This window comes from Aythya marila (genome assembly GCF_965140915.1).
Source record: "Aythya marila genome assembly, chromosome: 1".
Classification (NCBI taxonomy): domain Eukaryota; kingdom Metazoa; phylum Chordata; class Aves; order Anseriformes; family Anatidae; genus Aythya; species Aythya marila.
This window is the reverse complement of record NC_139042.1, coordinates 148,181,069-148,196,069: the sequence shown is the minus strand read 5'-3', so window position 1 is coordinate 148,196,069 and position 15,001 is coordinate 148,181,069. Positions and strand designations below refer to the sequence as shown.

The window sequence follows — 15,001 nt, the reverse complement described above, 5'->3', positions numbered from 1 at the left end:
TCTGCTGAAAAGGATATATGGCACAGTAAGAGCAAGACGGAGTAAATATAGTATGTAACAATAATAGTCTGGTTCTGTATCCTTCACAGAGTCTGTAAGGCTATCAATTGCAATTCCTACTCACAGGAATTCAGAAGCCTAAATCTGAATAAATAAATAAATAAATATAGCTTTGCTTATTACTTTATTCTTCATGGATTCTTCACGTATTCTTCACGTGCAGGGAAGACCAACTGACCATGAGGACTGCAGACACTGCAAGTTCAGTGTGAAAAGCTGTGTGTTGGTGCCATCTGGTGGGCCTAGAGCCACCCCCACGCCAAAGAGGCAAAGCTCTTCCAGCCAGGGCGTGACCCCACCTAACGCTGTCCTGGCTCGTAGCATAGGGACCTTCCATCAGGAAACAAGGCTGAAGCTACAGCAGATAAAAAAGAAAGGACACCCTACCTGTGATATGCTTCCTCGGTAGTTAGGCTTGCTGAAGCGAACAAGCAACATGTGCCAGGGAGAGGCACTGGTCCAGAATGAGGGGATGGGCAAGGTGATTATCCAAATGCTTAGTCACAGCTGCATGAGAGGACTTCTGCCATCCCTTTAAGAAGCATAGTTCACTCTGACAGGTTCATGTCCTCAATAAGTACTCGAAGCATCAAGAGGCACACACGTTATTTCATTACAGGGCACCTAGCTCTGCTTGGGGCAGCCTTGAGAGTGGGAGACAGGAGGAGCACAGCTTCTTTCTTAGGCTCTATTCCAGGCTTTAGGCCCTGTTCCTGGCTTTTCTGAATCAAGGAAAACTATTCAAGATGCATTGTCTAAATCAGTGTGTGCATAAGTTAGGCAGGTGGGTGGTCAGAAAGTCTGCTTTCTGGCCCAGTTTGTCTGCTGGGGTGAGTAGGAAGGAGCCAAGAGCAAAATAAAATTGAAGTCAGCAGCGGCAGCAATGGGTCAGTTATCAAAAGTTACACAGCTAGCGTAAAGCTGTTCTCAGAAGCTGCTGTTTCTGTTTCCTCTCGGTGCTTGGCACCATCAGATATGTTCAAGCCTTTACAACCAGGAAGGAGGAGATGGATGCAGAGGCTGAGGGTGGGAGGACGGTGTTGGAAGGTAAGAGATGCAGATGGGACTGTCTTTTCCAGCTTCAAAGTGACTACAAGCACCCATCCTGGTTCTGCTTAGGTCTTTGTGTGTAACCTTGGCTTTATTCCATGGAGTTACATGACAGACTTGTGCAAATACTGAGACTAGCAGCAATCCAATTTCCTACATTAAATCTTGTGTCTTGTGATATGGCTATTACTTTGCCACCCAGCCATCTCAGCCCTCCATTTTAATGGTAGATGGATCATCCCCTGGTATGTTTCTGCACCACCAATTGTGTATTAAAATCTAACTCCTGGATAACACCATTACTGTACATATCAGTAAGGGATATGGCTTTGGTTAAAAGATTTCAAGACAAATGATTTCAAGATTTTCTCAACAAAGAATTCACCACTTCCTTTGTTTTGTTGTGTACAGACTTGGGAACAAGAGGCTGGAGATCAGCTCTGCAGGAAGAGTTTCTTGGGGTTTTGGTTGACAGCAAGATGAATATGAGCCAGCAGTGTGCCCTGGCAGCCAAAAGGGCCAACTGTACCCTGGGGTGCATCAAGCATGGCATTGCTAGCTGGTCAAGGGAAAGGATTGTTCTCTGCTCTGCGCTGGTGCGGCCTCATCTCGAGTACTGTGTGCAGTTCTGGGTGCCACAGTATAAGAAAGATATAAAACCATCTATGATGGCTATGGAGATGGTAAAGGGTCTGGAGGGCAAGGACGTATGAGAAGGAGCTGAGGTCCCTTGGTTTGTTCAGCCCCGATCAGAGCAGGCTGAGGGGAGGCCTCATGGTGGCCTGCAGCTCCCTCACGAGTGGAGCGGAGGGACAGGCGCTGAGCTCTGCTCTCTGGGGACAGCGACAGGACCCGAGGGAATGGCATGGAGCTGGGACAGGGGAGGGTCAGGCTGGGGGTTAGGGAAAGGGTCTGCATCCAGAGGGTGGTCGGGCACTGGGACAGGCTCCCCATGGATGTGGTCACAGCAACGAGCCTGTTGGAGTTTGGACTGTGCTCTCAGACATGTGGTCTGATTTTTTGTGTGGTCTTTTGAGGACCCAGGACTTGGACTCAGTGATCCTTGTGGGTCCTTTCAACTCGGGATATTTTATGATTCTGTATAGTTAGAGAACTACTAACAACCAAGAATATTTTCTGTATGTGAGCCCAATGTTTGTTTATTGTATAGCTAAATATCCTGCTGTATAGCCACAGAACTACAGAAGGGATTTCCACAATCTCTCCAGGTACTTAATTTGGGGTGGTACCTATATATATATATATATTTTTTTTTTCAAATCTTTTTCTAACACCGTCTCAGTCCACATGGTTATTCCTGTGGCTGAAATCTGTCCTCTCCGCTGTGTGCACAGTATCCTTTATCTTTCTTTTCTTCCAGTAGTATCCATGTATCTAAGCTCTTTAGTGCCTACCTACCACACGCCTCCAATCACAAGCTAAGAAAGACAGACCGTGACATTCCCTTGTTTTATTTATTTATTTTGATTCCCCCACTAGGTTTCTGGCTCATACTGTTCTCTTTCCTCAGCTTTACTTAACTCTAATTTCCCTTTCTTTCTCTCCACTGATACCATGATTCCCTCATATCTTCTCTGCCTGCACTTCCCTCCAGTTCTTCTTACCCCTGGACTCTTCTACAGTTCTGTACTGCTCTTCCAGCTGCAGCTGTAAATTCTCATCTGGTTACCAGTTTTATAGCAAGAAAATATTAATGTTTACATATAGGTGAAAAAGGTAACACAGAATCTGCAAAAGTATTTATTTCCTTAAAAAGTATACGAGGCTGAGGAAAGTGAAACTAAACACACCAATAAAGTAAACATTTTACACAATGCAAATTCTTATCCTGGTGTGTGTTACCAGCCTTGTGCATAAAGACAGTGTGCAAGTAGTGACAGATGTGCAATTTCTTGTCCAAAATGTGCAGTTTCTTGTCAAATTTATGTACATAATGATTATTTGAAGTCATAGTTAGGTACATGCTCACACAGTGAAGGCATCCCACCCTAAATTTCTCAGTCCTCTAAAAGAGTAAAAATCCTAGTACATTCAGTTGTACAGCACATTCAAGACTTAATTCTATAAAACCAGAGACATCTTGTGTCTATTTTGTAGAAAATTTACATATTATGAAATACTACACTAGAAGTAGTACCAACACAGTTATGACCTTCTTATTTTGGTAGATGTTCACTGACATAAAATCTAGGCCTTTTTTTAGTGCTGTTTAACAAATCTCAGATTTCTGAAAGTACACATCTGTCATCTTAACAAAGTATTGAATCCAAGCTTACAAAACTTGAATTTTGTTTGAGTGGAATGTGTTGCATTGTGTCTATTACATAAAATAATTTCTCCGTAGAAGTAAGCAGGATTTAAAGCAAGGGGTAACTATCAAAATCAGTGAATTGCATGAAACATATCAGGACACCATTTGTATCTCTCTACAGAAATCAGCTTTGCCTTTATTTCTACCTGGACCTGAAGTCACTTGAAGCAAAATGCAGAACATGGAATTGAATGCAGTCAAATGGAAGTATTTTGGCACAACAACCAACTCATATGACAATACAAGCTGATCAAGGAACAGAAGCATCAGAAAATGTAGAGTTACAGGTATCATCTTGGCATAAGGGGATAGTACTCTCTTTTTACCTAAATTTACTACTTCTTCCTATGAAGAGAGTGTAAAATCAGAGCATCTCAGCAGCATTGCCATGTAGAAAAAGATCTGGAGAAGTGAAACTAATCTTCTATATATAAAGTTATAACACCAAAAGAGGTTATAAATAACAAAGCTGTCTTTGTCAGCTGAGTAGAGAACTGATGGATAAAAGTGCAGCTTCACATATTAGTGAGGGCAGAACTGTAAGTATCTTCATTTAAAAAAACAAAACAAAACAAAACAAAAAACATAATCCTTATAATCCTTTACTAACCCTGTCATGGCATGGTGAGTTTCCCAAATAATCCACTGCCAACAGTGAGATGTACACCTGGCGATCCTAACACCATATGCTAGGATCTATGTTAAAATATGTTAATATAAGTGATTAAGGACTAACAACTTTGCCAACAGGTGCACCTTCATGTGGATGCTATAGTTCAGCCAGGCATTCACTTAGAAATCAGCTCTTAATAAAGAGCATTGATGAAAAAGCAGACAGTAGCTTCATGCAGTTGGCAATTCTCTCCCATTTATAATTCATATACATTCAAGTGATAGGGAGCATGTGCTCTGTGGTACAACCACACCTAATTTCTGATTGGAAATGCTGGGGATTTACACAGAGCTTCCAATGAAGGAATGTTATCAGAATGAGATCTTTGATCCAGAGAGCAGACAAAAGTCTTGATCCCCATTCTGGATATACGAGCTTGAATCTGAAGCATTCTTTTCATTAATGTCAGGACACAAGCTACTCTACAGCTGCTGTTTTTCTTCAATAGTCAATGGCTTTTTATGAGTACCTTCAAAAGGAACAAAACTAGGTAAAGATAAATTTTAAAACCCTCCTCTTCATATGTTTGTATGATATCATATAGGAAAAGCTATGTGCAGAGAAGAGTTCCTGTGCTGGAAAGTATTGCAAGCCAACAAAGACTTGGTTATATGAGAAAGATATCTAGCTGTTAGCATGCTGTAATGCATAACCATTGTTATACATGTAACTGTTATAGTTAATCCATTCGTCTGCACACTGATACTCTTGATTAGGCTGAATGTATGGATGATAAACAGTTTCTTTTCCCAAGAAATAGGCTGGAGCAAGTCTCTGTAAAACAACAGCACTGAACTGGTATGTCAGCTTCCTTCGGATTTTGATTATTTCACCTGTTCTTCCATAATTCCTCAGTGCTCTGGCCATTTTCTGATATGTCATGATCTTGCGGTTTCCCTTCCTTTCTCCCCACAACTCTGCAAGTTTCTCCTTGTTTTTGGAGACAAACTGGAAGACACCATTGGGCTTATCCACCCATTGAATGCAGTTTGCCATAGCTGGATCATACAGAGACTCGTGGAGGTACTCAAACAGACGAAGTTTTTTTCTACCTATTAAGAAATAAAATACAAAAGGTCAGAATAGAACTCATGCTGGTTTTAAAATATGAGCAGTTGTCTTTTTTCCTGGAAAGGATCGTAAGGAAAAAAAAAAAAAAAACAAAAAACAAACAAACAAAAAAACATACGTAAACCTAATATCCTGTTTGAAATTCAAAGATCAATATAAACTATTCAACAGAAGACTACCAGTAGCAAATGGGGTGATAGTTCTGAAACAACATACAGATCTGTGGTAACAGGAAGGGATTTGGTCATTAGAGTTTTAAGAGCAGGTTATTAGTGGATCATGACAAATGTGTGTTGACTTTGCTGTGTGTTAGGACTGAGGAGCTGCTTTTAGCAATCTTCAGACACATGCTGTGCAGTGAATCACATCCTCAGGCAGTGCTGGAAAGAGACCCTGGAGAGCCAACCTGAATGCTTTTTAATAAACGCTTACCCCACTTAATCAAAACTCAAAGTATTTGAGATGAATTGATTTTGTCAGATTTGTTTCAGGACTGTTTTGGGGATGCAAGGTAGCCTCTGATATAAGAAAGAGGGCATGAATGTTCAGGAAGAGCAAGCTAGTTTTGAACTGTTAGCCTCACCTAGTCACTAAGAAGCTAGACCTTCTCATAGACTGTATTTTTCTAAACACATGCAGAAATGTCAAATTGCATCCAATGCAGAATAAAGGAAGCTCAGTGAACAATATTTGTCAGTCAAGTATGTTCTTCTCCCCACAGGTTCAGCTCTCACACTCAAGTTTACTAGTGAGGTTTATTAGTTTCACTTAGGTCTTGTGGGTCTCTCTCTCTGCAGTGCTCCCAGTTCCCTTCACAGAGCAAAGGGTGACCAAGAAGCTGCTATAAGGAGGAAGAGTTGAAGATTATGAGACAAAGAGGAACATTTTGCAGGAAGAAGAGTCTATGCAGAAGAACGGCTTCCACTTTAACCAAAGTGGATACAAGCAGCTGCACCTAAAGTTCATAATGTCTTGTCTTGCATGGCTATTTTAAATCAGGGTCTGGGGAAAAGAGGCAGTAGCTAAGGAACACTGAGGTCAAGCCAAAACATCTGTTAGGGATGACAGTAGCTCTGCATCTGGTGATAAGGAAATAGGAGAGAAGTGACAGCCAGACTAGGAAGAAGAAGATCCTGAAATCAGAGGTACTTTCCAAAAAATAATAAAGTTTCAGGATCTAAATAAAAATTGGCCTGTGGCTAGAAGCACATATTCTACTAAAAATACCTATAATACGTTCAAATGAGAAGCTTAAAAGAAACATGAAGGAGACTGCCTGGTCACAGTAAGCAATTCTGAATAATAGCAGGTGACATCCTTAAGTCCCCTCCAACCAGAATCATCCCATAATCCTATGAACCAATGCTAGAATGAATAAGACCTGGGGGACACCTGGATGCCTCTGCTGTTCATCGGAACCTCTAGATACTGCAGACTGAGTTTCTACAGGAAAACAATAGTGTAGCCACTTCTCTACCAGCATCTCAGAGTTCATGCTGTCCAGCCTCTTAGTTCTGCTGTCTAGATTTCTCCAGCTGCTGCACTGGTTTGAGAGGGCATATGGGCTTATGTGTGCTAATGAAGCTATGTTTCTAGATTCCAGCTACCATTTCTAAAGCCCTACAGCATGCAGACACACCTGTTTGAGGTAGGGTTAGTGCATGGATCTTTGCACTGCATACCGTTGAATAAGCTAGTAGTGTTTATTACCTGTCTTTAAACCACTGCACAGCATCAGTCCAAGCCAGCAGGCTAGTTTCTGCAGGTTGCTTATGTAGTCACTGGAGAGAGGAAGCTCCTCCAGAAGGTGTTTCAGAGCATCTGCATTAGGTTTCTGCACTAAATTGGCCTGAAGCAGCCTAATTCTGTGTATGTCTCTTGAAATACATCTCTTGATGGTCTCAACTTACTGAGCTTTCATTCTTATTAAGGACTGGCCTTGAAATGCATGACTTGGACTCCTTTCAGAAGAAACCAAACTCAGAGATGCTTTCCAGAAACATATTTAAGTCACTGCAGGTTTCAGAACTTGTGGCCATCCTAGAGATAGCCCTAACCTCCATGAAACACTTTAAACACAGACTTTGCATCCTCAGTGCTAATTGTTTCATTTACAGATCTATTTCTAAAGGGTAACACTACATGCTAGTATACAGATAACCTCTTATGCACAAATAAGAGGACAAGAGGACTAAATTTATCTAGGTATAGGGGAAATAGTTCCCCAAATCATAGTTTCTGGCAGGATATTGTCATGGAGACAAAAAGAAAGAAAACAAAAAAAAAAAAAAAAAAAAAAGAGAGAAAATAAACAAAACACACACACACATAAGAATAGCCATCCATTCTGAAATACTGTGCAGTATAGCCTTCTGGAAAAGAAGATTGATAATAATGTAAAAGGAAGATTAATTAGGAAATTAAGTTTAACAGAGCAGTAACAACTGAAGTTGGCTTAAGCTAACAACATCTAAAATTGGGTAAGACTTAGAAAAGTAACATTTTTTGATTGGCATATTTGCATACATAGCAGTGAATTTCAAGAGTCAGAAGTACAGAACTTAAAAGGAGAGGTTAATCTTCCCATCGTCCCAAGGAACTTGTAGTAGTCATAGTAGCTGAGCTATTAAGCAACAGAAACCACAGTGTTCAGCATCAATGGTAAGGGATGATACAAAAACTGACACCGTGTGGTTAACATTGAGAGAAGGGGATTTCAAAAAGCAATAAAATCAGGAAGCTACTCAAAAAGACCTCACAGTCAGAAGTAGCTACAACACTCAGAGCGGAAGCTGTGGAAATCTCATCTAGCAGAGTCATACAAAGGATGCTGAATCCCAAATGAAAACCCAAGAATGAATGCAACAACTGAAGTACAGTGATGGCCAATGGCACCTGAGCTACTCTCGGCAAAACAGATATCCACTCAAGTAAAGTCAACCAAAAGGAGCATAAAAACAGCTGCCAAAGTGTTCACTGGAAGTGACAAAAGCTAAGTAATTTGAACAGTAAACAGAAAAAGGCATAAAATCCAGTACAAGCATAATAGCATATGTGGAAAACCTTCAAGAAAACCACTGCTTTGACCAAAAGAAATAAAATGAGTTATTAAAGTGGATAAAGATGTTATTGTAATTCTTTGCATCAGACTTCAACCCAGATGATTTGGAGTGAACCCATCTCTGGTTTGTTTCTTCATGTAATAAACAAGAGGACAGAATGAGAAGTTAGCAGATTTATCTTACTGTATGAGATTTAGCAGATAGGAACTGAACACTAGCAATTGTATTCTAGTTAAATTGACTTATTTCTTTTTCCTGTTAAAAGTAAAAAAGAGGATACAGAGAAAGCACAATTCACCAAAGGAGTTTTAAATTAATGCAATGCACATGTCAAGATATATTCTCTCTACACACCTTTTCCTGCCTTTGGCTGGCCACCAGCAGCATGCATCACTTGGCTTTCTGGAGTATTCTGCAGCATATGGTAGACAGTCTCATCTGCATAAAAATCCCCTGAACTGTTCTTCAAGAATTAAGACAATGAAGAGTTAGCAACAGTGTACAATCTCTGAGGAAAAAGAAACTTGTAATAATTATTTGCCTGAAGGAATGCAATCTTTCATCACCCGACCCAGAGAAGACTTTTCACACCCACAAAGGCTTGCAGTGCACTCTATCTGTTCCCTGCACTCTATCAGTGCACTCTGTTGCTCCTTAGGAGCAACATTAGCATGTCCAAAGGGAATAATGGCCCAACAGGGGAGAAGTTAAGAGGGATAATAGAATAATTGCCTCACTCAGCACCTTCAACCTTTCTGCTGGAGGACCTGTGAACTCCTTTTCCAGAGTTAATAAAATACAAGGGGCACTTGGGCTATGCCACTAGACAGATTTTGTAGTTCTTGTTACGTTCTTGCTAATCTGCTGGTTGAAAACGGGCTTTTGTGGAATCTGTTTACCTGAAATTCTTTCCCCTGCACTACCCATCTTCCATCACTCCTGCAGGACACGCTTCCAGTGTTTTTATTCCAGTGTTTTTAAGAATGAAGATGAGCTGAAGCTGAGCTCAGCGTGCAAACCATGCTGGTCTTTCCAGTCGACTTAAAGCAGACCACTGGAGAAGAAATCAAAGGCCTGGTTCTTTCTCACAGGGGCAGATGCTGTGTAGAGGCTGAAATTTATTGTTCTCTACCTCTTTTGTGCAATATTCTTCTTCTCTGGGTAAGAGAGAGAAGACCTTTTCCCTGCTGTACTAGTAGGTTTGTTTGTTAGTTGTCATTTTATGTGATGAACCACAGAATAGCACCAAACAGCTAAGATGATTCCTGAAAAGAGCCTATTAAATATGTTTTGCAAATATTTCCCAGTGTAATTTTATCTGAATTATGCCTGGCCAGACTAAATTTGTGTTAGAGTTAGCATAATGATTTCTACTAGAAATCACAGATGCTCAGCTAATTTTCCATTTATGTCTGTAGTAATCAGTTCACTTACTATCATATTTCTCCAGCTATATCCTGGGTCTTCTGTAGATGGTGCTGCAGAGTAGCTGGGACTTGCTCGGAGGTGAGAGTGATGGTTGATCACAGTCAGGCAATTTTTATAACCTGAGAATTAGGAGGAAGGAGCAAAAACTGTGTGAGTAGAAGGGAGAGAAGAAGGCAAAAACAAAAACAAAAACGACAGCAGCAAACAACCTAACATGCTCCTGGGCCTGTCAAAATGCATTTATCCTGTTGCTGCTGTCTAAATAATAAACTCTCCAGAGCCGGGATGTTTATCCAATATATAACCAGGAGGTTATCCAATATAATTTGCACAGAGGTATGTATAGTGGTACTGCTAACCATGCCCTAGGCTGGTTTTTCTTACCTTCATTATGTAAAGCAATATTTGTTAAGATAAAATTCCAGTTATTTCATAGTATTGTGAAATAGTTTGGTTAATAGAAAAAGGGAGAGCCAAATAGATCACCAGTCTTAGGAAATGGGAAAATTATTGAAGATTATAATATATGTATGAGAAAGAAAAAGGGAATGTCATGCAATTCTTCAGCAGGTCATTAGTACAATGCAAGTAAGAGTCCAGAATTGTGAATGAAGTGAAGGAGAGGAGCTGGTAAACATGATTCTGGGCAATACTGTGTCAGCTGTCCAAAAACATGATTACTTCAAATCAGCTACAGGGAAAAAAAATTCTCAGAGTACCTGTAGTGCCTGAAAGAACAACACAGAAGGACCCCAAGACCTCAGGATGTTTAAAAGAAGCAGAAAAGGACACTGGACCAAGGCACTTGGAAGACATTACGCACTGTGAGTGGTCAGAAGATTTTGGAGAGCACATCTGTTGCAAGTGGAAATGTGTGTGAGCAATGGGACATAACTATACACTGAGTTGCAAGTGTTTAAACATCTCTTTGTTGGCCCTGACAACAGATACAAGCCAGAACATTGCAAGAAGTTATATATAGAGGATCCTCCAGTGTGTAAATTACCACTGCAGTGGGGCCAAAAACTTGTTTACAACAGCTGAAGATGTGGCCCGATTGCTCATATTTGCATTTCAGTATATCATAGATAAATATGTAAGTAAACTTCCTTGTATGAAACACATTCCACAAAGAAGACAGGAGGCATATTCTTCTGAACTTAGAGGGTTTCTGATATAGCCTCTTACTTTCCTTTCCTCTGAATTCTATTCACGATGTAAAAACACCAAACACAGATTTTAAGTTTTGTAGCATTTTAATTGCCAGAGTCTTGCCTGAACTGGATTAATATAGAGCTTTCATATACTTTAAGTTTTGTAAAGTGTAAATCTTAGTCTAGAAGTCAAGAAAATCACTTTTCTTCTAATTACCCAGACTCAAACTAACATTTCTGCCTAAAAATGTTTAAGTTGTATTTTAATGTAAATAAAAAGTAATTGTGGAAATTAATTTTGTATGTTGGATTCTTTGTATTTTTTATAATTATTATTCCTCTGCACTGGAATTTGCTGCTATATGAGTTTATTTACAGCATAACAGAAGAGCATTTTTTCAATTAAAGCATTAAAACTGGAAAATAGCTATTGCACTGTGGCCTTACATATTTTGGTTGTAGGAAACCTGAACTCAGTACACCTGGGGAAGGGAAATGGGGAGCTGTCCAACGACTTCCCTTTGCTGTGACTTGGAAGATGCACACCATGCTGGGAGGGACAGAAACCCTCCAAACGTTCTTCCCCTTTTTCTGCAATGTACCCCTGAGCTGTGCATTAATCCACCTCTGGGAAATTCCTCTCCCACCTATATGTTTTAAGACATACTTTCCTGTAAAAATATAAAGCGATAGTGAATGGGAATAATGGCCCCTTTTACCTTGTGAATACTGCATTTCTTTGTCAGATTGCTGCTGCAGTACTTCTAGCGCATCTTCAAAAGCCTGGCCCAGTATATCTTGATCAGGAAAATTCTGCAAGAACATTTATTCTGTCAAGAGTCAGAAAAGACTAGGCTTGTTCCTTCAACATTGTCAGTTGGAAAATATAGTGATTATATGGAATACATATGTGTCATGCCATCCTCCTGGAATACGTATTTTGCAGAAAATTAAGCATTACCAGAATCATTGCTGTTATAAGAAAGTTCTCACTCCTTTACGAAGTCTCTTTGAGGTCAGTGGGTGAGCTCTCATGGGTAACGTTACTCACTCGTGCAAATATTTCGAAGTTCATTTCTTTCATTTGCAACAGAAGTTCACTAAAAGGGTGTTATTGTTATTGGACTGCTTTGTAGTATTTAGTACAAAGGTATGTGTTACTTGTTTAATGTGATGTATGAAGCCAACACTATCATTCAGTAACATGGACATGAAAAAAAAAAAAAAAAAAGGAATTTCTTATGTAGACATAATGCCATACTATGCCATTATAGGAATCAATGTAGATTTTCAGAAAACTTTATTGTCATTCTAGGAGTTCATAACTTCAGTAAAAGCTAAAAAAATCCCCCCAATATCTGAGTTTGCCTAGAAGTTTTCTATAGGGTATGTGAAGCTCTCAGTAATGAAAGAACAGAGGCACTGTAGACTTACCATTATTTAGATATCAAAGGTTGAATCCTGTTTAAAATAAACATTATTCTTGTTATATATCTCAAAATAAATAATAATTACCTCAGCATAAATAAAATTAGCTAAATGAAATACCTCCATATTATTTCCATTGATGAAATTAAAGATAATAATACAGATAAAAGTAATTTACATAGAAAGTGGCATTTTAAGGCAATTAAATACTGTTAGCATTGTATTTTTTTATACTTCATACTATTTTTCATTAGTAATGTTTCCAGCCTTTAACCTTGTAACTTTTAAATTATTATCCAAACCATTGTATAAACATTTATAGATATTATGAAGTGAAAATGAGTTATTGCTGACATTCTGTTCTAGTTAGCTCAACTACTCCTTTCTTCCAAAAAATACTGACCAGAATTAAAATCAAATGTTTAAATCCCTTTGTTTTTCAGACCTAGTAGAAACAAGCTTGCATTTTCCATAGTGCAATTTAGCATCTGATTATATATGAAAATGCACTCTCGGAGTAATTTTGAGTTCCAGGAGCAAATTTTGTTCATTAAAAAACAATAGACAAATTTTCAGCAAGCCTAGCATGGAGTATACTTTTATATACAACATTACTCAGAAACAATTTATTTAGAAACAATTTAAGTTTACTAACTCTTCTTGGCATAGTCTATAACAATTTATTTTTTTATTTATTTTACCTTGCGTCTTTCGTTCCTGTTCTCACTTACATTTTTATTTCAAAGTTGCAATAATAATAATAAATCAGTATTTTATTATTTGAAGAATTAATTATAGTCTATTGAAAAATACTGAGCATTTTGGTAGTAATTTTAGCAGATACAAAATTTGTCTATGTGTGATGTTTTAAAATGCAAAGAAGAGACAAGATGCTTGAATATAAACAAGAAATATTTTCAGCCAAGACTCACCATAATTGTTCTAACTGGCCTCTTTTTGCCTCACATAGAACACAAATACCTTAAAGTACATTATAAAGTACTATCAACATTTATTAAAGTTTTTTTTAAATCTTGATGACCAGGAATACGTGGCTGAAGGATATCAGCATGTGAAGTGAAATCTTGGTGATTCAGTCAATTGATCTTGCTGAAGTTGATTTCTCTCTTTGATTTCAGTGCAGCAAGTATTTCAACAAACTCATTTAATTATAAAACTGGAACAAACCAAATTAATATTTTACCTGCAATGCTGGCCCCAGATTCTTGGAATATAGAACTGTAGAAATTAAAGATATGAATCTCCTTAAATATCCTAGTGAAGAGTTACTGTTTTCCCTAAAATGCATTTGTCTAACTTAAGCTCCAAAATTGACAAATGGTAACTTTGACAGAACATCAGCAGCTACGGATAATGCCTTTCAAAGCCTGTAAAGACATCAGTATCAGCAAGACACTGTTGAATGTTCATACCATTTACACTGTTGAATTCATAGGGGAAAAAAAATAAATATGTTACACCTTAAGTAAGTTTAATAAATACACTTACCTAGAATTTCAGCTCCGCACAGAATAGAAGAAACTGTCTGGTTTCATAAATAAATGGAAGACTGGGTTCCCACAGCAATGGGCTGGCAAAGGGGCTGCATTAAATAGCTGATTTTAAGGAAGTGTTTTGGTGAGGGATTTTTTTTAACAGTAAAGGTATAGTACAGTGCTAGCATGGCCCTTCACAAGAGCCCAGGACAAAGGAAGGGTGATTTATACTGAAAATAAAGTAGAATTAAATATTTTAACTATTTAACCAAAACACAAAGATCCTGGGCAGTAGGAGAGATTCCTTTTGGCTGTGGAACATCCTAATGGATCTGTCACTGGTATATTATGTATAGGGCAAAAACCTACATCCCTGGCCTGTCCCATACAGACTGCAGTGGATCTTAAAGTTTTAGCTGAACCTCCTGTTTTGCTCAGTGTGGGAATTGGACAAAACTAGACCCCAAAATACGAGGTTGGGGGAATTTCATGTCTGCTGTTCAGGTTTGTAGTCCAGACCCATCTCTAACGCATTTACTAAACCATTTAGTAAAGATCCAGTCAAGCTGTAGTTGCTGATTTGACACACACTTCCTCAGCAGCTACAAGCTGCTAATGCTACATGTGATACATCCTCTGGGATGAGGACTCTCCATGTATTTCAGTACAAAACTTCTCACCGTTGACATAATCTATCCTGTGGCATAGCTCTATGCAGCTAAGTATTCTGGAGGCACGTTCTACAAACTTTCCTCAGCATATGCCATGAAATTCTTATAAAATAGTAATTACCTCTTACAATATTTATCTATACTCCTTTAACCAAGAACCACAGTCAAGAACTGGCCTGCACCTGTCTATGAATGCTGAGTGGAAGTAATTTGAAGCCAGTATAAGCATTAGCTATCATTTGCTTGTTTCAGATTCAAGCTGCCTTTTCAAAATTTACACCGCAAACTTTCAAAAAAAATTTTTTTTTTTTTGAGTAAAAAGCATTAATACACGCATATGTCTTTCCAAAGTACAAATTCCACTTTGTAGTAATTCTCTGGTGTGATGTGGGTTTACAAAGAAAAATGAACCAGCAACAGTGCTCTTGAAATATCAAAATGTGATTCAGCACTGGATTTCAGGCCAAAATTTGGTTATGCAATAGCTCCCTTTCCACAGACAGTCAAGTATACTCTGTAACATGGACAAACATAGATTGCATGGTTCAGTTCTGCAGTAGAAATATACATGTATAC

The 15,001-nt window shown here is 38.6% G+C and overlaps 1 protein-coding gene across 7 annotated transcripts in view; it reads right to left on the bottom strand.

Annotated features, from left to right (window-relative positions):
• Window positions 1-2,097: 2,097 nt before the first annotated feature.
• SPIC (Spi-C transcription factor) overlaps window positions 2,098-15,001 on the bottom strand; it is a gene marked incomplete at its 5' end in the record, with an annotated part of 29,431 nt that continues 16,527 nt past the window's right edge. For 3 of the 7 annotated variants that reach the window (XM_082777642.1, XM_082777640.1, XM_082777643.1), the window contains 6 exons: window positions 2,098-5,167; window positions 8,603-8,711; window positions 9,683-9,795; window positions 11,550-11,643; window positions 12,265-12,291; window positions 13,463-13,497. In XM_082777642.1, coding sequence (XP_082633768.1) covers window positions 4,740-5,167; window positions 8,603-8,711; window positions 9,683-9,795; window positions 11,550-11,643; window positions 12,265-12,267 — 747 coding nt within the window. In that variant the 3' untranslated portion in view covers window positions 2,098-4,739. Of the gene's footprint in view, window positions 5,168-8,602; window positions 8,712-9,682; window positions 9,796-11,549; window positions 11,656-12,264; window positions 12,292-13,462; window positions 13,498-13,767; window positions 13,862-15,001 lie in introns of those variants that run through there. The other 4 variants (XM_082777639.1, XM_082777641.1, XM_082777644.1 and 1 more) reach the window with 4 other exon arrangements.